The sequence below is a fragment of the Urtica dioica genome, chromosome 3 (genome assembly GCF_054948205.1).
Source record: "Urtica dioica subsp. dioica isolate 48M chromosome 3, U.dioica_male_clone48M_v1_H2, whole genome shotgun sequence".
Lineage (NCBI taxonomy): Eukaryota > Viridiplantae > Streptophyta > Magnoliopsida > Rosales > Urticaceae > Urtica > Urtica dioica.
Genome location: NC_142758.1, coordinates 43,103,726 through 43,123,225, shown reverse-complemented (window position 1 = coordinate 43,123,225; position 19,500 = coordinate 43,103,726). Strand labels below are relative to the sequence as shown.

General features: G+C 38.7%; 4 protein-coding genes across 5 annotated transcripts; all 4 read left to right on the top strand.

The window, feature by feature from the left end:
• The first annotated feature begins 1,267 nt into the window (after nt 1-1,267).
• On the top strand, nt 1,268-4,103 carry LOC149402947 (vesicle transport v-SNARE 12-like). 2 transcript variants are annotated; one of them, XM_089609832.1, is made up of 5 exons: nt 1,268-1,519; nt 1,649-1,707; nt 1,837-2,025; nt 2,981-3,151; nt 3,679-4,103. In XM_089609832.1, the coding sequence occupies exons 1-5, from the start codon at nt 1,423-1,425 to the stop codon at nt 3,832-3,834; spliced, it is 672 nt and encodes a 223-aa protein (XP_089465958.1). In that variant the 5' UTR covers nt 1,268-1,422; the 3' UTR covers nt 3,835-4,103. The 2 variants fall into 2 exon arrangements, with proteins under 2 accessions (XP_089465958.1, XP_089465959.1); XM_089609833.1 differs by having other exon boundaries at nt 3,662-3,800.
• Nucleotides 4,104-4,459: 356 nt separating this feature from the next.
• Nucleotides 4,460-6,298, top strand: LOC149402946 (plant/protein). Its single transcript, XM_089608888.1, has 5 exons — nt 4,460-4,931; nt 5,031-5,130; nt 5,373-5,496; nt 5,763-5,858; nt 5,981-6,298. The coding sequence occupies exons 1-5, from the start codon at nt 4,649-4,651 to the stop codon at nt 6,116-6,118; spliced, it is 741 nt and encodes a 246-aa protein (XP_089465014.1). The 5' UTR covers nt 4,460-4,648; the 3' UTR covers nt 6,119-6,298.
• A 48-nt stretch (nt 6,299-6,346) lies between these two features.
• Nucleotides 6,347-9,876, top strand: LOC149402945 (uncharacterized). Its single transcript, XM_089608886.1, has 2 exons — nt 6,347-8,660; nt 9,166-9,876. The coding sequence occupies exon 1, from the start codon at nt 6,347-6,349 to the stop codon at nt 8,642-8,644; it is 2,298 nt and encodes a 765-aa protein (XP_089465012.1). The 3' UTR covers nt 8,645-8,660; nt 9,166-9,876.
• Nucleotides 9,877-13,637: 3,761 nt separating this feature from the next.
• On the top strand, nt 13,638-16,218 carry LOC149402944 (uncharacterized). The gene has a single exon (XM_089608887.1). The coding sequence runs from the start codon at nt 13,691-13,693 to the stop codon at nt 15,857-15,859; it is 2,169 nt and encodes a 722-aa protein (XP_089465013.1). The 5' UTR covers nt 13,638-13,690; the 3' UTR covers nt 15,860-16,218.
• The last annotated feature ends 3,282 nt before the right edge of the window (nt 16,219-19,500 follow it).

Here is a 19,500-nt window from a genome sequence, read left to right as displayed (position 1 = left end):
AAATTATGAAACAATGTATAGATTTAATAAGTGAGTGTATCATTCACATATTTAAAAATGGAGGGTATTATTTTAGAGAAATTGAAAATATTTGGGAATTATTTTACACACACACACAAAAAAAGAGAAAGTGAGGTTATTAACTTGTAGTCTACCAAAAAAAAAAATTGTTGGCTACTACTCTACGATTCCTTCGATTTCAAATCTCTACCTCCGATCTTTGTTAAAAATTGGTTTGATCTTGAAGTAGAGTTAAAGTTTTTGGAGGACGATTGAACTTATGTAAAGATGATTGGAGTAGAGTTATTATTTTAGTTTCATGTTTTTTTTTATGAAATTAATAAATTTTGCATTTTAGGGCATTAAGTAACAAAAAAAAAAATTCCAAAAACTTGAACAAAAATTCTATGATTCATTTTCGTTTTCATTGGAATTTGCTCAAGAATGACGATTTTTCCATTCCGTCCCAAGTGAAGATCCGAGCGGATCTATTAAAAAATTCCATCCCGTTACTAAGCCTGAAATTCATAATTGTTATTGTAAGAATTTTTGTCCTAAAACTAATTCTCGAAAAACGGATTCTAACACACCACCACACACAAGCAAAACAAGAAATTGAAAACACATTGGATTATCGACGTTTAGACTCAAACCAACAATGTGTTGATCCCGTTGAGCTCCGGTCGGAGAAACTCATGCACTATCGTCGGTTCTCTTTGATTACACTTTCAGGATCGCTTCCCTCTCTCTCTCTCTCTCTCTCTCTCTCTCTCTCTCTATCTCTATCTCTTATATACAATATTCACAGCGTTTACAATGAACCAATTACACAACTCTCACAAGGAGCTCACGATCAATGTGATTGAACATGTACAATTAAACACTCAAGAATATTCAGAGAAGAAGAATAGAAATCGCTCAAACCTTAGCAGAGCACAATACAATCAAGAAGAAGAGATTAAGTCTAATAATGATGAACCACAGTCAAAGCTTCAAAATATAAGACTGGTCCGGTTCGTTCTAAATCGAAGTCTACAATTTTGAAATTGGATTGATTATTTTAGATTGGCCAAAAATCAAACCGGATCATATTAGACAAAAACAATTTTAAACCGGACCGACGCTTAAAATAATCGGTGATCTTGTCCAATTTAGAGGGTTTTTTTTTTTTTTTTTTTTCCACTCCTAAAATGAGGAATGTAAACTAAAAGAAAATAAAAATATTGTCCTAAGCTTCAAAGTTTTGTAGTATTTGAGTAATTTACCCAAATAAAAATAAAAAATACAATCCAGTCGGCAACTACTATACAATTTCTTCGGTACCAAAGTCTCTCTCTCTCTCTCAATCTCTCCGATCTTCGGTCTGAAATCGTTCGATTTCGGAAGAGTTAGGGTTTTCGGAGTACGATTAGACGAGTAAAGATGAGCGAAGTCTTCGAAGGCTACGAGCGTCAGTACTGCGAGCTCTCAGCCAATCTCTCACGGAAATGTAATTCTGTCTCCGTTCTTCCCGATCAAGGTAATAATCGGTTTGATTTCGAAGCAAAATGTTCCAAAATTTGTCATTTTGGAGAATCTAGGATTTTTCGGCTAGATATTATAAATTTTGTTCGGTCTTAATGTCGGATTAGTAATTGTGATTCAACAGGACAAAAGCAACAGAAACTCTCTGAGATCAAAGCTGGAATAGACGAAGCTGATGTTTTGGTAATAATAATTGTTTCAGTTTCGAAATCATAAGTTTAATTTAGGATATATTTAGTTTCCATGTAAGGATGGGAAATTTGGACATTGTCGATGAATTGGATTGTAATGGTGATCTTGGTCGCTTGGCAGATAAGGAAAATGGATCTGGAGGCGAGGAGTTTGCAGCCGAGCGCAAAGGCCATGCTTCTTGCGAAGTTGAGGGAATACAAATCCGATCTGACTCAGCTGAAGAAGGAACTGAAGAGAGTTGCTTCGCCCGATGCTAATCAAGCTGCTCGAGATGAGTTGTTGGAGACTGGAAATGCCGACGCTCTTTCGGTATGTTGATCTTTGATTGAATTGAGAATTTTCTAAATTCAAGCTTCCTGTAATTTGACGAATGAATGTAGACATTAGAGAGTTATAATAATTAGTAGATAAGTAATGGGGTTAATATAGAATGCTTGGAAGTTAAATTAGCCTGTAAATAAGGGGGATTAGAAGGGAAAAGAACAGAAATATGGAGAAGAAATTCTGATCTTTGGGAGAGCCAAGGGACTCATAATATCCCGGGAGTTCTAATTCCATTGTGATTTCGGGATTTGCAATAGAAATACAAGTTTCTGACTTTCACTGTGATTTGCGAGCTGTTCTTGGTTTACATTCATCTGGTTCATAACAGAATGTTATTTATTTATGCAATGTTGAATGATTTGAGTAAAATGAATTTAATATTTTTTTTATTTTAAAGTTGAATTCGTCTTTGATCTATGGATTTTGTATCTACTGGTCATGCTTTTTTGTTTGTTTGTTTGTTTACGATAAAGGTTGTGTTCTAAATGGAGTTTGAATGCTCAAAACTAGTAGTTTGGGAAGCTAAGTTGCATATCACAATGCTGTTTAAACTGTTAGGTTTCTATTATTGTCTTCTTTTATCCCCTTTATTAATCATAATCGCAGTCGGTCTAGTGTTAAACATGCAAGTTCAGTTTCTATTTTCAATTACGAGGTAATTGATAATTGAATATTGTTGAGCACCTTGTTCTTTCCAGATTGCTTCCTCTCATGGGAAACGAGTTCATGGCTGGGATTTGAAAAACATAACTTGATGCTTTCTTATGTTCCGAGTGTATGTTTCGTTTTTAGTTGAATGAAAGTCTTGGCTTAGGAATTTTTTAACATTTTTTTTTGCTAGAATGGCCATGAGTAGAGAAAGATAGATAGACAAAAGAAAGTGTCAGTAAACATTATCATAATTTTTTTTTTTTTTTGTCAATGTGGTTAAATGATTCAGGCTTCCGCTACGCAAAGAGAGAGGATGGTTATGTCTGTGGAGAGATTAAATCAGTCGAGCGATAGGATTACAGAGAGCAGAAGGACCATGTTGGAGACCGAAGAAGTCGGCGTCTCAATCCTCCAAGATTTACACAACCAGCGTGAAACTCTTCTACACTCTCACAAAAAAGTATGCATTATTTTATTTTACGTTTTTTTATTTTTAGTGCAAATAGTACCCGAACTCTAATGCGTGAGGTATTTTGGTATATAAATAATTTTTTTGAAGCATTTTAGTCATTTTCTTTAAATTTTTTGTAAAAGGAAATTTCACACCGTAACAACTTAAAGCATTTTACAATTTATAAAGCTTGTTTATAATTTAATTATATATAAACCAAATCTTACTCTAGAAATGCAATATTGTTTTAAAAAGTATTTAGTGTTTTAGGGTCAGAAATTAATATATATATTTTATTGAACAAGTTACTCAAAATGTGCGAGTGTTGAATTTTGTAGAACTAAATAAAAATTAATTTTGTAGAAAAGGACTAAAATGTTACAAAATCAGTAGTTCGAGTACCATTTTCTCCAAAAGTTAATTCCTCTTGGACAAAACACCGATGGCTTAATAGTTTTTTTCTCGGATCCACCATAACCTATCTATCACGAAGAACACAGCTCTGAATATCTTGATCAGATCTAATTGCATTGCAGCTTCACGGCGTAGACGACGCCATCGACAAGAGCAAGAAAGTCTTGACGGCCATGTCTCGGAGGATCACAAAGCACAAATGGATCATGGGCTCAATTATTGGAGCGCTTATATTCGCAATCTTGTTGATCCTGTATTTTAAGCTTTTCCGCGGTTAAATGATCGCCGAACTTGTTTGTGTGTAACAGTTCGTAATGTCTGTGCTTAGAGAATTCTCTGATCATATATTCGCCACTTCCATATACACCCCCTTTTTATTTTTATTTTTATCATTAATTTTTTTCTTTACAATTTGTAACTTTAACATCAAGTCTCTTGTCTGTTGAAAATTGAAATAAGTTAATGTCACTCATATTTTTGCGGATAGGTCACTTTATGACTAGGATTATTTCTGTGTAATATATCAATAATATTTTCATTTTTTTTTTTATTGTTTGCTTGCTTATACATGAGTTCTGATTCAGATGTGCAATTTTGGGTACTTTTCATTTTATCGTAATTTCACCATTACAATGAACCTACTCGCACACTGCTTTATTATTTGTGGCCCTAATTTTTCGAGGAAAAATAGCATGTAGAAAATAATTGATTTATACTTGTTCATATGAAAATCTACGCTCTGAATTTTCACATCTTATTTGGTATGAAGTATAAAAACTAACATGGTCTAATTTGGAACAATTATAAAGGTTTAGTAGAAATCCTCACACGTGGACATACCATAACCAGATTAAGTCGAATATTTTTATTTATTTTTGTAAGAATCAATTTGAATCTTTCTCATCCTAAGTTGACAAAAATATCACAGTCCAAAATCAGATTCATCCAAAAAAAAATTCAAAGAAAATTAAGCTCCGAACTTCCTTCTCTAACCTTCTTTCCTGTTTTCTTCGTTCGTTCTGTTTCTTCGCACAGTCATTCACGGCACTACGTCAAAGGCTCGGAAGGAAGTGAGAGAGAAGGATTGCTCTGATGGATTCTCTATCGTCTTTAGCTCTGCCTCCGACCTCGCAGCTCCGTAGTTGCTGCCGGAGATCTCGCCTGGGCTCTGTCTACGCCTTGCGGAGACGGTGGAGACTTTCCGCCGGAAAATCCGCCGGCGGAGGAGAGCCGGACGAGGACGAGGTGGAGAGAGCGATCCACATGGACGGTACGATTCCGGCGAGCTCCGGCGAGTTCGTGAAGAGAATCTCGTCTCGCGCCTACAATATCCGCAGAAATCTCCACCAGAGCTTCGATACCAGTAGCTACGACGGTACGTTGAAATCGGATCGGATGTTCGATCGGAGTCGAAATGGAGTGATTTAATATTTCCTCTCTTTTTAAGTTTTGATTTTCGAGAGTTTATAAGCAGTTTTGGAGGCTAATCCATGGAGAGACCCTTCGAAGCCCGTGTACGTGTTGACTCAGAGGGAAAACCGATTGTGCACTATGAAAACCAGAAGAAATCGCAGGTCTGTGTTTGTTAGTATGTTTTAGCTGATTGAAATTTAATATATTTACGAAAATAGTCTGTCTAAAATGAGTAAAATGTGTAAGTATGATGTGTCAATAATTTTTTTTTTTAAATTACTTAAAACTTCGACTACTAATCAATTAGTTTCAAATAACTATTTAGTTTTTGTTTATTTTTCCTATCCTATTGGCCGTGGTGTTTGAAGCTGATAATGCATTTAGTGGTGTTTTTGTGTGGCAGCGAAGTTGAAAGAGAGCTTGGAATGCTGTTTTCGAAAGGAAGGAAAATCGAGAAGCAAACCAAACAGGCCGTGAGCGAGTCCAAATTCCACATGCTCGTCGAGGACGTCAGCGAAGGGGTTCTCGTAAGTCGTTTCTCGAGCCGTGTTTATTTGAATGATTGACATAAAATAAGAAAAACACGAAAAAGTAAGGCATTGGGCATCAAAATAGGAAATGTGAGATTGTTACAAGCTTTGTTCTGTCTGAACGTATTGTAACATGATAAAACTGACTCTATAAACAGCGCTGGATATTGCCTCGTTTTGTTAGCAAAAGGTCGGGTATTTTTACTTGCATCGCAAGATAACTTTATCAATTTTTGTTTTTGGTTTTTGGAATCATTGTCAAGGTTTTTGAAGACGAGAACGAAGCTGTGAAATACTGCGACTTGCTGCAAGGAGGAGGAAAAGGCTGCGAAGGGGTTGCAGAATTAGAGGCTTCATCGGTATCAGAAGAACTATATATATATATATATATATATATTAAAATATTGCGAAATGGTGGTCTGATCGATCATGAGTCGTGACACAGATTTTTTTTTTGAAATTTTTTTTGTTTGGTTTGCAGGTATTTGATATTTGCCGGAAAATGAGAGCTCTGGCAGTGCTGTTTCGCAGGGGAAGAACACCTCCGATGCCTCAAAGCCTCGAGCAAAATCTCAGGGCGAAAAAGCGTTCACTTGAAGACCAAGATGACTTGGTGTGAAAAAATATGAAAACTTGGAACTTTGATCACATTTGTAAATGAAGCCATACGTATAATGCGTATTGTATTTGTATGTATATAATAAACATTGAATTACATTACTTCCTTGGATTGACAACATACCTATACAAACTTCATGGAAACGAAAGAAGAAAAAAAAAAAAATACTTGCAGTTTGTACTTCGTATAGTTCATTTTCCACGTCTCCTATAAGTTGTGAAAGCGACTATGAAAAAATGTCGTTTTTTCATAATTGTAATGTCGTTTACTTCAAGCTTTAAACCCTCGGCACTTTTCTTTCTTCTTCTTCTAATTCCAACACTCCTCAGTTCATTGATTTCCAACGCAAAAAGAAAGACTATGTGGAGATTCATACGCATAACCCCAAATCGACTTCTTGTTCTTCTTCTTCCTCCAATTCCAAGGCATGGCATCACCAATTATGTCTCTGCTCACAGCTTTTGCTCATCGAAAACTCTCGACCCTGTTCAGCGAATCACCGGTATTCTCAACCACAATAGTAATTGGTTGCCTCTTATGGAGTCCTCGGACATTCCGAGCATCCTCAACCCAGGTGTCGTACGGTCCGTAATCAGCCATTACTGCGCTTCCAAGCCCAAAAAGCTCATCAACTTCTTCCTCTGGTCCCAGACCAAAATGGGTAACAATCTCAAAGACCTCGACTTGTTTTCCTTTCTCGTCGTTTCTCTTTGCAATTCGGGCTCTCTGACCGACGCTCGCAGTGTCGTTGAAATCATGATAAGGGATTGGAAGTCTCCGCTCGATGTTGTGGGCTCTGTGGTCAAGTCTTTTAGAGAAGTAGCCGATTCCGGGTCGAAGAATCATGTCATTTTCGAGATGTTGATAAATGGGTATAGGAAAGTGGGTCTGTGTGTTGAAGCCGGTGATGTGTTTTTGGCTCTGAGGACCGTTGACGAGTTCAGGCTTAGTCTGGTTTCGTGTAATTTGCTGCTGAGAGACTTGTTGAAGGCCAACAAGTTCGAGATGCTTTTCGAGGTCTACGATCGGGTGTCGGAGATGAAGATCGACCTCGACGTGTACGGGTATTCGAGCGTGATCTCCGCTCATTTCAAGTGCCGGAACGTCGCTGCCGCGAAGAGGGTCTTCTCGGAAATGGGCTGCGATCCCGACTCGTTGATCTACAACTTCATGATCGACGGTCTCTGCAACGCGGGGCTCGTTGAGGAAGCCGCGGAGATGAAAGGTTCGATGGCCGAGAAAGGTTTCGTTCCGGATAAATACACTTACACGTCGCTCATCATGGGCTATTTCAGGAGGAACAAATCGAAGGAGGCTTTCGGGGTCAAGGACGAAATGGTCGCCCGTGGCATCCCGGTGGATCTTTACGCGTATAGAACTCTCCTCTACGGGGTTTGCAAGGCCGGTAACGATATGGGAAAAGCTAGGGAGATCGTGGACGAGATGGTTCGTACGGGCGTCAATCCCGACTCGAAAGTCTATTCCTTGCTGATCGAGGGGTATTTTCGGGACCACGACACGGTCAGCGCTCTCGCAGCCTTCGACGAGATGAAGCGGGCAAATCTGAAGCCCTCGATCGTGACGTACGGCGTGTTAATCAAAGGCCTGTGCGGCGTCGGAAATTTCGAAGCCGCCGATATCTTGATCGAGGAAATGTCCTCGTGCGGGCTGAGACCGGACTCCATGATCTACAACACCATGATTTCGGGTTATCTCAAGGAAGGCAAACCCGAGGAAGCGAGAAGGACGCTGAACGCGATGATCGAACACGGGTTCGTCCCAAACGAGTTCACTTACAACTCGTTGATCGACGGTTTCTGCACGATTCGGGACTTCGAGTCGGCTAAGGCGTACTTGGACGAGATGTTGGCGAAGAAGATTCGACCGACGGAACGCACGTACCGGGCTTTCGTGCACGGCTACGTCAAGGTCGGGGACATGAAAATGGCCGACAAGTATCTCGAGGAAATGCTCGCCCGACACCACGTCCCGAACCAGTCCGTCTACAAGGCCTTGATCCACAGGCACTGCGTGGACGAGAATCTCGATCGGGCTTTCATGGCGTTCGAGTCTCTCCTCGCCTGCGGAACGGTTTCCGAGGCCCAGAGCTACGCCGTTCTCATCAACTGCCTCTCGTCGAGCGGGAACACCGAAGAAGCCCTAACGGCTCTCTCGGAGCTGCAAGAGAAGAAGGGCTTGGTCCCGGAGATTTACCATTATAACCCTATCGTCGGCGGTCTCTGCAGGCGAGGCGATCTCGACGGGGCCGCTCGGGTTCACGAGGAGATGTGTCGGAAGGGAATCAGTCCCGACATCGCGACCTATAATGCTCTGATCCGAGCCCTGTGCGACGCCGGGGACGTCGAAAAAGCCGAGGTATTGTTACGAGCGGTCTCCGAAAAGGGTTTGGCTCCGAACCGCGAGACGTACGCGACGCTGATCGGGGGTTACGAAAAATTGGGAAATACGGCCGGGGCGTCGAAGCTGCGCGACGAGATGTCGCGAGAGGGATTTCTTACGAGATAGTGATCAAGATGATGAGGTATTTTAGGTTCATTGCTTGTCAAAAAGTTGCAAGATTTGGGAGGAAATCTGGTCGGATCTTGCTAAGTGGGAGGTTTTTTTTTTTGTTATACAAATGGCCTCTCTCTTTTCTTTTTCTTTTCTTCTCCTCTCCTCATTTGAGAAAGAATAACCAAACCCATAACCAAAGCCAATCTAGAAAAAGAGAACAAATATCCATAAAACACACGCATCTCTCATATCATCTTTTCAGGTTATTGAGTTGATAATCTTGTTCTATGGTAAAAAAAATAAAATAAAATCTTCTTTTGCAATGGGAATAGCTGCTACAGAGTCACAATTCCCAGCACTCTGAAACCACCAATTTCGGAGTGCTAGGAATTTTAGTCACACTAGCTATCTGTGTTCACATTGGATTTCAGTTTCTAACTGTATTCTTACAGTTCTCTTCAACTCACATTACTTTTTTTTTCCTTTTTTTTTTTAATTTTTTATAAATGTGCTTGTGTTTGTGGATCAAGTAGAAGAGCCGAGGGATTCAAGAACCCGAAGGCCAACATTCCAAATGTTCATGACCGGATCACAAGAGTGGGAAGATTGATTTGACGGCGTGACTAAGTTGTAAGGACTATGAGGGCTTACGGTGCAAATTCGCAGAGGTTTGAACTCCAGAAGGTAAAGTTTGAATTAGTGAGAGTCACAACATTTAGCTGCAGATTTGTCCATGGAAACCGGATATGCAATCATTTGTGATCAAGATGATGAACCACATGCATACATACATTTGTTGCCGTTAGAATTTGAGGGAAAAACAGAAGATAGTTGAAAAAATATGAGAAATTGGGTTAATAGTTATTAGTTGACTGCACGGGTTTAAATTTCGGGAAAAGTCGTCGATTATGCGGTGAAATTGCGCTAATTGGAGGAGGCCGGCACATTTATTACCTTATACGCGTTTCGCCATTTGTTGCTGAGGAAATGTCATCGTTTTGTCGAGGAAATGGCGTGTTGTTTCGGCACAATATGTCGTTTTTCCAGGCACAAAACCAACATTTTTTTCTCGTCATTCCGGCAACATATTCAGAACGATAACCCTAAAAAATTTCGTTGTGGACCGAAGAGGCGACTCCAACATCGACGACTTTCTCGTCATGCCGTCCATTTCCTGTCACGCCGGCATGTCCGAAGTTCGTCCTCAACTTGGTGTCAACCTGCGTTATTTCATCGTGTGCATTTTAGACAACATATTAAAAAAAAATAAAGTTATCAAATTTTAATTTTGCAACATTATTTCCGTCGGTATTTCCGTATTTTATCGCAATTTTCAACGAATTTTTTTCTCAAATTTTCACGTTATTTCCGTCGGTCGTCACGATTTCCGATTTTTGAGACCATCGGCACATTATTGGTCATCGGCGCAGTTTCCGATTTTTTAGACCATCTGCACATTATCGGCCGTCAGCATTTCAAACCTTGGTTGACCCAAAGGGATGCGTATACCACCCTTCCATGTATTTCGCCTCGTCAAAATTCTTCACCACTTCCATTTATTTAGGTAAAATTTACAATTTTCTAAAGCTTAGCGGCATTTGCCCCTTGGTCACTATGTGACTCTGCCACTGGTTCCACGGTGTGTGTGTGTGTGTGTGAGAGAGAGAGAGAGAGAGAGAGATAGTTTTTAAGGAAATAATAGTTACCTGACAGAGTGACGTCTACAAATGTTAAAACAAGCTAGGAGTTTATTGCTTCCACTACGATATAAATTATTTTTAATTTTGAGAATTCATTAACAAGCTAATGGATAAAGCTAAATTCGTTATAAAAGCCAGATCTAATAAGTCTGGAATATTGAAACATAATAAAAAGATAAAACAAAATATAAAAAAGAAAATAAAAATAAAAAGTATCTTCCCTTAGGTCGAGAGTCTTTCATTTATTGAGACCGTTAGAGTTTCCCTATCTCAGGGGATGTGACGATACCGAAGATTAAAAATCCAAGTCTTGATTTTTTGAGAGAGAGAGAGCGGTTAGAGTTTTTTGAGAGAGGCTAGAATGAGAATTGTTCCAACTATTTCAATTTGTTAAATTTATATAATTTCAAATGTATTTAATGGTGTTTTTCTTTCTTTAGTTATGTTTAAAAAGTAGTATAAATCAAGGTTGGTGGGTCTTTTTTTTTTTTTTTTTTTTTTTTTTTTTTTTTTTTTTTTTGTGAAGCTCTTATAGTTTAGGTTCTAAACAAGCTTTTTCAAAGTCGTGCTTTTAACCGAGTTAATTTTCTCATCCTCTTGCTAATTCGAACAATTTTACTAATCAAATTCAATCTCAATAATTATGAAAAACGAGCACGAAGTGAGTACTTTTATACTGACCCGACCTTGAACAGCGCGGCACAACTGTATTCATGTGTACCCATTTAGTATACTAAAGACACAAAACTAATTTATGAAAAAAAAATCCATTCACTCCAATTTATACAAATATAAACTATATCTTGGTTGGATGATTTTTCTTAGAAAAAAAATGGTATTAAAACCCTCTTCAGCCTTCTTTCACCTACTAATTGTCACTTCTTTTGTAATGATATCACACAAATTAGCCCACATGAAAGTTGAAATTGTAAAATAGTCAACGTTTTAAAAATTTTGTTTAGATAGTTGGATTTAATGACGTGGCAATTAAATCACTCTTTTGCTTCCGATTTTACTCTTATTGTTAAAATATTTATTTAAATAAAAAATAATTAATGATAATATTTGCTTCTATCTCCATCTCTTTCTCCAATCACATCTGTTTTGTACATTAAAAATCCATAACACGTAAACTACTACAAATATACTATTATTTCCTTAAATATTTATCACATATCAATATAATTGATTCCTTAAATATTCATTTTTATTCTGCAACTAGTCTTGTTAGTTGCATACAATTTCATGTATCATTCATGTGATACAAACTTTCCAAATGAATATTAAAGAACAATAATTTCTACACATCTCTCTCTCTCTCTCTCTCTCTCTCTCTCTCTCTCTCTCTCTCTCTCTCTCTTGAGAAATCAACGTAGTGGTCGAATCTCTTGCGACGGTATAATCGGATCTTCATCGATCGACCGATTTGAGCTCCTCCGCGACGGCCCGGATCGCCACCGATTCGTAGTCTTTGTTCGGCTTCATTTTCTTCAAGAGCGGTCTATCGCAGCAGCGAAAAGTTTCGTCGGAGAGCTCTTGGAGAATCTCGATGAGTTGGATGTTCCGATCGCCATAAAGGATTTGGACGGTGATGACATGGACTGTACGGATCATAGGATTCGAATCAGCGAACGACGTTTTGCCTTCACTGATTTTGAGCCAAAGATCTGCGGGCCGAGACTCGCTCCGTCTCCGGATGCACCACACAGATCTGCGGCACCAACAACGAGACTGCCATCATTGCGCCGATATATGTAAGCAATTTTTTTTGTGTTAATTCATGTGAGTGCATGTTAATTCGTGTTGATTTGTGTTAATTCGTGTTGATTTATGTTAATTTGTGTTGATACATGTTGATTTGTATTGATTTGTTATTAAATCTATTGACTTGTGTTGATTTCTATTGATTTGAAAACTATTGTTGGTTTGTGTTAATTTGTGAGTTAGTGTAGAAATGTCGTTGGAATATGTTAATTTGTGTTAATATGTGTTTATTCGTATAAATTTCGATTTTTATTTGTAGGAAAATTGGCGACTCTGTGCTCCGGCCAGAGAATTGGCGGTTTGAGACGGATCGACGATGAAGATCGGCATGAGTTGACTTGACGTTGAAAACCGGCGGTGAAGATCTTGTAATATCTTTAGAGATTTTTTTAATGAAACAGTTATTTATTGTAATATTTTTCATTAATTTATTTATTTCTATTAATTAATTTATTTTTAGTAACCCTTCATTTTAAATGAAGGGTATTATTGTCTATTTATGTTGGTTAATGTAGTTAATTGACTAAGCTACAAAATAGACCAAATATTGACTATTTTACCAATTTCATGTTTCAAATTGGCTAGTATACTCTAGCTCCATTAACTCTTTCATGTTTTCTCCTACTAATGCCTCGTTAACACTAGCATAACTTTCAGAATACATTGGGAAAATGACACAAATATATCCCGTGTTTTAGTGAAATGTCGAGTTCAACCTTTGGTTTTCAAAAATATCGAGTTCATACCATCTGTTTAACTAAAATAACGAAATTATACCATCTGTTTAACTAAAATGACGCAATTATACCTTGAAATAAACAACAGCACCATGAATCTTCTTTTTATTGAATTTTCATTGACGTTGACTATAATATTTATATATAAACACCAATTATCTTTATTCATTCACGTCATATATATGTAATTTATTTAAAAACTAAAAAATAAACAACAGTCTCTTAGTCGTGAAAAACACAAAAAAATGTAAATTGGTAAAAATCGATAGTTAATAGTCATCAAAATCACAAATTCGAACATATAATCAAGGATTTAGAGTTGCAATTCGAACACGGAATGAAATAATCTATTGGGAGATATGAATTTTATTATTTAATTTCAATTTAAGACTAATTTTATTTCAAAATTCAGAATTTGAAAATTAGAGTGTTTTTCTTATATAAGAGTTAATATCAATGAAATGGAGATTTGTGATCTGTTATCCATTTCAGGGTATAATTGCGTCATTTTAGTTAATCAGAGGGTATAATTTCGTCATTTCAATTAAACAGAAGGTATGAACTCGACATTTTTGAAAACCAAATGTTAAATTTGACATTTTACTAAAACACATGTATATATGTGTTATTTTCCCTAATACATACATTGACTTGGAAACAAATTAACAAATTTTTTAAAAACTAGAAATTGGGCATTTACGTCTAAATTCCGAAATTTTAAGAACCATAAAACCGTCGTTTTTCTTTCTAGTAATAAAACGTCGTTTATCAAATTTTAAACCCTCCTCAGCCTTCTTTCTTCTTCTTCTTCGACGAAACACTCTCTCCTCTGTTCTAAGTTCTAACGCAATACGGCGATGTGGAAATTCATACGCATAGCCCCAAATCACCTTCTTCTTCTTCCTCGTCCAAGGCATGGCATTACCATTTCTAGCTCCGCTCACAGATTCCACTCATCGAAAACCCTCGACCCGGCTCAACGAATCACCGACCTTCTCACTCACAACAACAACTGGCTGTCTCTCTTGGAGTCCTCGGACATTCCGAACAGCCTCGACGCAGATATCGTCCGGTCCGTAATCAGCCACAACTGCGTTTCCAAGCCCAAGAAGCTCGTCACCTTTTTCCTCTGGTCCCAGTACAAAGCCGGTAATAAAAATCTCAAAGACCTAAACTTGTTCTCATTTCTCGTCGTTTCTCTTTGCAATTCGGGCTCTCTGATGGACGCTCGCGGAATCATCGAGACGATGATAAGGGATTGGAACTCTCCGCTCGGCGTCTCGAATTCCGTGGTCAACTCTTTCAGGGAAGCCCGTTCTTCCGGGTCAACGAATCCCGTGGTTTTCGAGATGTTGATATCTGCGTATAGAAAAGCCGGGAAGCCCGTCGAGGCCGGCGAGGTGTTCTTGGGCCTCGCCGGCGTCGAGGAGTTCAGGCCCGGCCCGGTTTCGTGTAACATGTTGCTTAGAGACATCTTGAGGGCCAACAAGTTTGAGCTTCTTTTTAGAGTCTATGATCGGATGTCGGAGATGGGCGTCGAGTTCGACGTCTATGCTTACACGAGCATCGTCTCGGCTCATTTCAAGTGCGAAGACGTCGCTGCTGCGAAAAAGGTCTTCTTTGAGATGGCCGAGAAGGGCTGTTCACCGGATTTCATGACCTACAACTTCATGATCGGAGGTCTCTGCAACGCCGGGCTCGTCGACGAGGCAGCGGAGATGAAAGTCTCGATGGTCGAGAAGGGTTTCGTTCCCGATAGATACACATACACGTATCTCATCATGGGCTATTTCCGTGGGAACAGACCCGATAAGGCTTTCGAGGTCAAGGACGAGATGGCGGCGCGTGGAATTCCCGTGGACTCACACACGTACAGGACTCTCCTCTACGGGGTCTGCAAGGCCGGGGGCGAAATGGGAAAGGCGAGGGAGATCGTGGATGAGATGGTAAATTCGGGTGTGAAGCCCGACTTGAAAGTCTACACCTTGATGATCGAGGGGTATTCTCGGGATTTCAACATGGTCGGGGCGTTCGCAACGTTCGACGAGATGAAACGGGCGGGTCTGAAGCCCTCAGTCGTGACGTACAATGTCTTGGTCAAAGGCCTTTGTGGGGTCGGAAATTTCGAGGGAGCGAATAGCTTGGTCGAGGAGATGAGTTTGTCGGGGCTCGAGCCGGATCGGATACTCTACAACACGATGATCTCGGCTTATCTGAGGGAAGGAAAACCCGAGGAGGCGAAGAGGACTTTGAGAGCGATGAAGGAGCGAGGGATTGAGCCGAACGAGATCACTTACAATTCCCTAGTCTTCGGGTTTTGCTCGATCCTTGACTTCGAGTCCGCTACGGCTTATTTTAACGAAATGTCGGCAAAGAAAATTCAGCCGACGGAACGCACCTACCGGGCTTTCGTGAACGGCTACGTCAAGGCCGGGAATTTGGAAATGGCCGATCGGTATCTCGAGGAAATGCTCGCGTGTCAAAACGTGCCCAACGAGTCAGTCTTCAAGGCGTTGATCCACAGACACTGCTCGGACGAGAATCTCGACCGAGCCTTCTCGGCTTTCCATCGCCTCCTCGCTTGCAAGACGATCCCCGAGTCCCAAAGCTACGCCGTTCTCATCAGTTGCCTCTCGTCGAGTGGGAAAATTGAAGAGTCTCTCTTAGTCCTCTCGGAGATGCAAGAGGAGAAGGGTTTGGTCGCGAATATTTACCATTATAACCCTATCGTCGTCGGTCTCTGCAAGCGAGGCGATCTCGAGAGGGCTGTTCGGCTTCACGAGGAGATGTCCGTCAAGGGCATTAGTCCCGACATCGCGACTTACAATGCTTTGATTCGCGGCTTTTGCGACGCCGGGGATGTTGAAAAAGCCGTTGACTTTCTTCGCGGCTTCTCTGAGAAGGGATTGACTCCGAACCGCGAGACTTATACGATGCTGATCGAGTGTTATGAGAGATCTGGAAACACGGGCGGGGCGGCTAAGCTGCGAGACGAGATGGCCCAAAAGGGCTTTCTTTTGACGTAGCCTTTTTTATTTATTTATTTTTTTTATCACTATCATGATTGGATTTTTAAGCTGCTCTTTCTTTTGGCACTTCATATTTCAATTTTTTGAATCACACTAGGTAGCTCTCTCTCTCTGTTAGAACGAGAAAGCCTTGTTGATTACACTCTAGAGAAAGAAAATAATGTATCGTCTTACTTTTTTATACAGTCTATACCAGGTTTTGTTGACCCTCGATGTTTTAAAGGGTTGACTGAATGGGTTCGGATGAGAATTGTGTTCATGAGAGATTCATTAGAGTGGTGTTGTCTTGATAAGCAGGGATACTAACTTGGGTGTCAGAAACAAAATTATTATTATTATTTTTTAATTCAAAATAAATTTTGAAGTATTTGTATATTTGTTAGATGAATTATTTGCAATTCTAGTTTCTTTGTTTTCATTCATTATTAGTTCTCAGAGTTATGAATATTACTAAATCACAACGGCTTGGTTGTTTTTTTTTTTGTTTTGTTTTTTTTTTTAATGGAAAATTCATTGATGACATTTTCTTTACTTTGGGGTTATAATTCTATTGCTCCTATGGTAAGGGGAAATTAGGCCTAGTTTGGCATGACTGTGCTGCTTTCAGAATTGCTTTTAAAAAGTACTGTTAGAAAAAGTGTTGTCAGAGAAAGTAATTGACTGTTTGGTTAATCAAAATCAAAAGCAATTCATTTTTAAAAAAAATTCAGTTTAGTGTTTGGTAAACAGTTTTATTTAATTAGCTTCTGAATGTCAAAAAAGACTAAAGTAAACCTAAATAATATAAGTTAAATCTCAATTGACATGAACATTTCTCTTTTCTCCTTGATCAAGAACAACCTGGTTGTAAATAAATGTAACTCGCTACATATCTCCACTCCGGGTAAGGAAGTGACAATTTTCATAATAGTGGCTATGCTAGAATCAAGTTGATCATTTGATGTTGTTGCCGGTGCACTCTTTTTTTCGACAGCTTCACATAAACGATCAATTTGTGCTGATAATTTCACCGCACCTCCGATTTTCTCACTTTTTCTCTCTCTTTTTCTTTTCAAGGAACCGAATTCGCATGATTTAGAGTTAAATTTTTTCTTCGTACTCGAATCACGTGACTCGTTATCACTCTCAAGTGGAGTAACATCTTCTACTCCGTTGCTAACCTCACTTGGAATAGTTCCAAAGGTAGGTGTCCAAGCATGATCACCAGTTATTGTGGTATTCATAAACATCCTACCTAACATCTCTACAAATTCTGGTTGAAAACCTTCTTTTCGAAATTTCGCTGCATTAGGATGTATCTGTAAAATGAATGATAAATTTTTAGACTGATAAATGCTCACAAAATGTAGATAAATTCTAAATATTTGATAATTACCTGTAATTTCTTGTCCCACCATTCATCACTTGCATCGATTGTTCTCTTTTGAATGTTCCAGCCAAGACCAGTTTCTTTGCCAATGAGTTGTTTCCACAATTTCCAATCATTCTTGAGAGAATCCCATTTATTTTTCAATTGAACTTTATCGTACGTCTTTCCGGTGTTAATTTTGAAGTTCTTGATCAAGTTATCCCATCCAACCTTCGTAAAATGAGTTCCTAGTCGTTGTCCACCTTCAACTTCTTTAACGCATAACTCACAAAATAAATTGAGAGTCTGCGCATCCCAAACCACATTCACTCTTGATTTAACATTCTTATTTTCTACTTGGTTGTGGTTGTTTTGGCTATCCATCTAAAGCCAAAATAATAAATGCAAATTTTAATTATAATATTTTATCAAATAACTAAAACGTACACATCCTATATACATATTAAAATAAACTCAATAAACTATAATATAATATTCATTCCTATAGTAGCTATCATCCTATATCATGAAATCCTGCTGTCCTTGGTTATGATGAATATTAAAATAGTAATATAGCAATCACTTGTGCAGAGCATCAGAAACGTGATGGTGCCATGGTGGGCGAAAAACAAAAAAACAACTTATTTTAGACTGTTTTTGTTTTTACAAAAAACTAAACCATTTTTTAGTGTTTGGTGAAACAGTTTGTAGAAAAAATTTCGAAAACGATTTTTGAAATCATACGTGAGTCTTTAAAGCTAGGAATCTTAGCTTTTTCAAAAATCGTTTAAGCCCCCTAATACACAATTACGTTTTTATCCTCATATATCCTCAAAAATTGTTTAAACCTCCTAAAATCTCTCTAACCTATCGTACACTGAGTTATAGAAACTCAGTCGCAAAGAAGAAAGCGCAAACAAATATCCTAAAATTTCTCAACAGAAATCTTAACAAATTAAGTGTATAAATAATTTGAATTCACATCTTATTGCGACTTCAGAAAATACAGAGTTTCATTTACAAAATCAAACCCGTACAACGCACGGCTATCTTTCCTAATCAGTCTCAGAATATTTCCAAGAACCTGAAAAGAACAGAATCAAGGTTAGTGTTTCTAAATAAACTCAATAGATGTTTACTAATCCTAAACTGCAAAAGAAACAGTGTTCAATTTTTGGCTTCTAATTCTAGACCTGGTTGACCAAATGTCACAAGCCCATATTTTCTACATTTCTTAGACCCATATTTCTAAATTCTCCGGAGCCTACAAATTTCAACAAGGTTGTTCTTCAAGGCTTTTACATTTAAAAAAAAAATCATGTCTAAGGATGAGAAGAGAACGACATTCCAAAACTGAAAAGAGATCAAATTGGACCAAGGTCAGATAACTTATCAGAATTATTGTGTCCTTGAAAATCCAGAAAAACCCGGAGCGTCTTTCTAATACCCACGCCCACTAATCACCACAATCAATAATAGGCTACAGAGTTTTAGAGAATTATTAACACTTACAGTAATAAAAAAGAGCATTTCTCTCTTATCTGTGCAGATGATTTAGGTTCTTTATTTATGTCTTCCGTGTTGTGAAAGTATTATGAGGTTTCATCTCAAAACCAATTGGTAATGAGAGGAGTAACACATGACCTTTATAAGCTCTTGTTAGTTCCCATTCACTTTCGACGTGAGATTCCTAACACGCCCCCTCGAGATGGCGGCTTTTTGCGTCCGCTCATCTTGGGCCGAATCCCAAGATTGGATCGGATACCCGTTTGGGCTTAATGGGCTCTGATACCATGTGAAAGTATCATGAGGTTCCATCTCAAAACCAATTGGCAATGAGAGGAGTAACTCATGACCTTTATAAGCTCTTGTTAGTTCTCATTCACTTTCAAGGCGTGTTAGGAATCCCACATTGAAAGTGAATGGGAACTAACAAGAGCTTATAAAGGTCATGAGTCACTCCTCTCATTACCAATTGGTTTTGAGATGGAACCTCATGATACTTTCACATGGTATCAGAGCACATTAAGCTCAAACGGGTATCCGATCCAATCGTTGGGATTCGGCCCAAGATGAACGAACGCAAAGAGCCGTCATCTTGAGGGGGCGTGTTAGGAATCTCACATTGAAAGTGAATGGGAACTAACAAGAGATTATAAAGGTCATGGGTTACTCCTCTCATTGCCAATTGGTTTTGAGATGGAACCTCATGATACTTTCACACGTGTCATACCAAAAAAAAAATCACCTTGAGTCAAATGACCAAAATATGAGATTTACAGGGAAAACA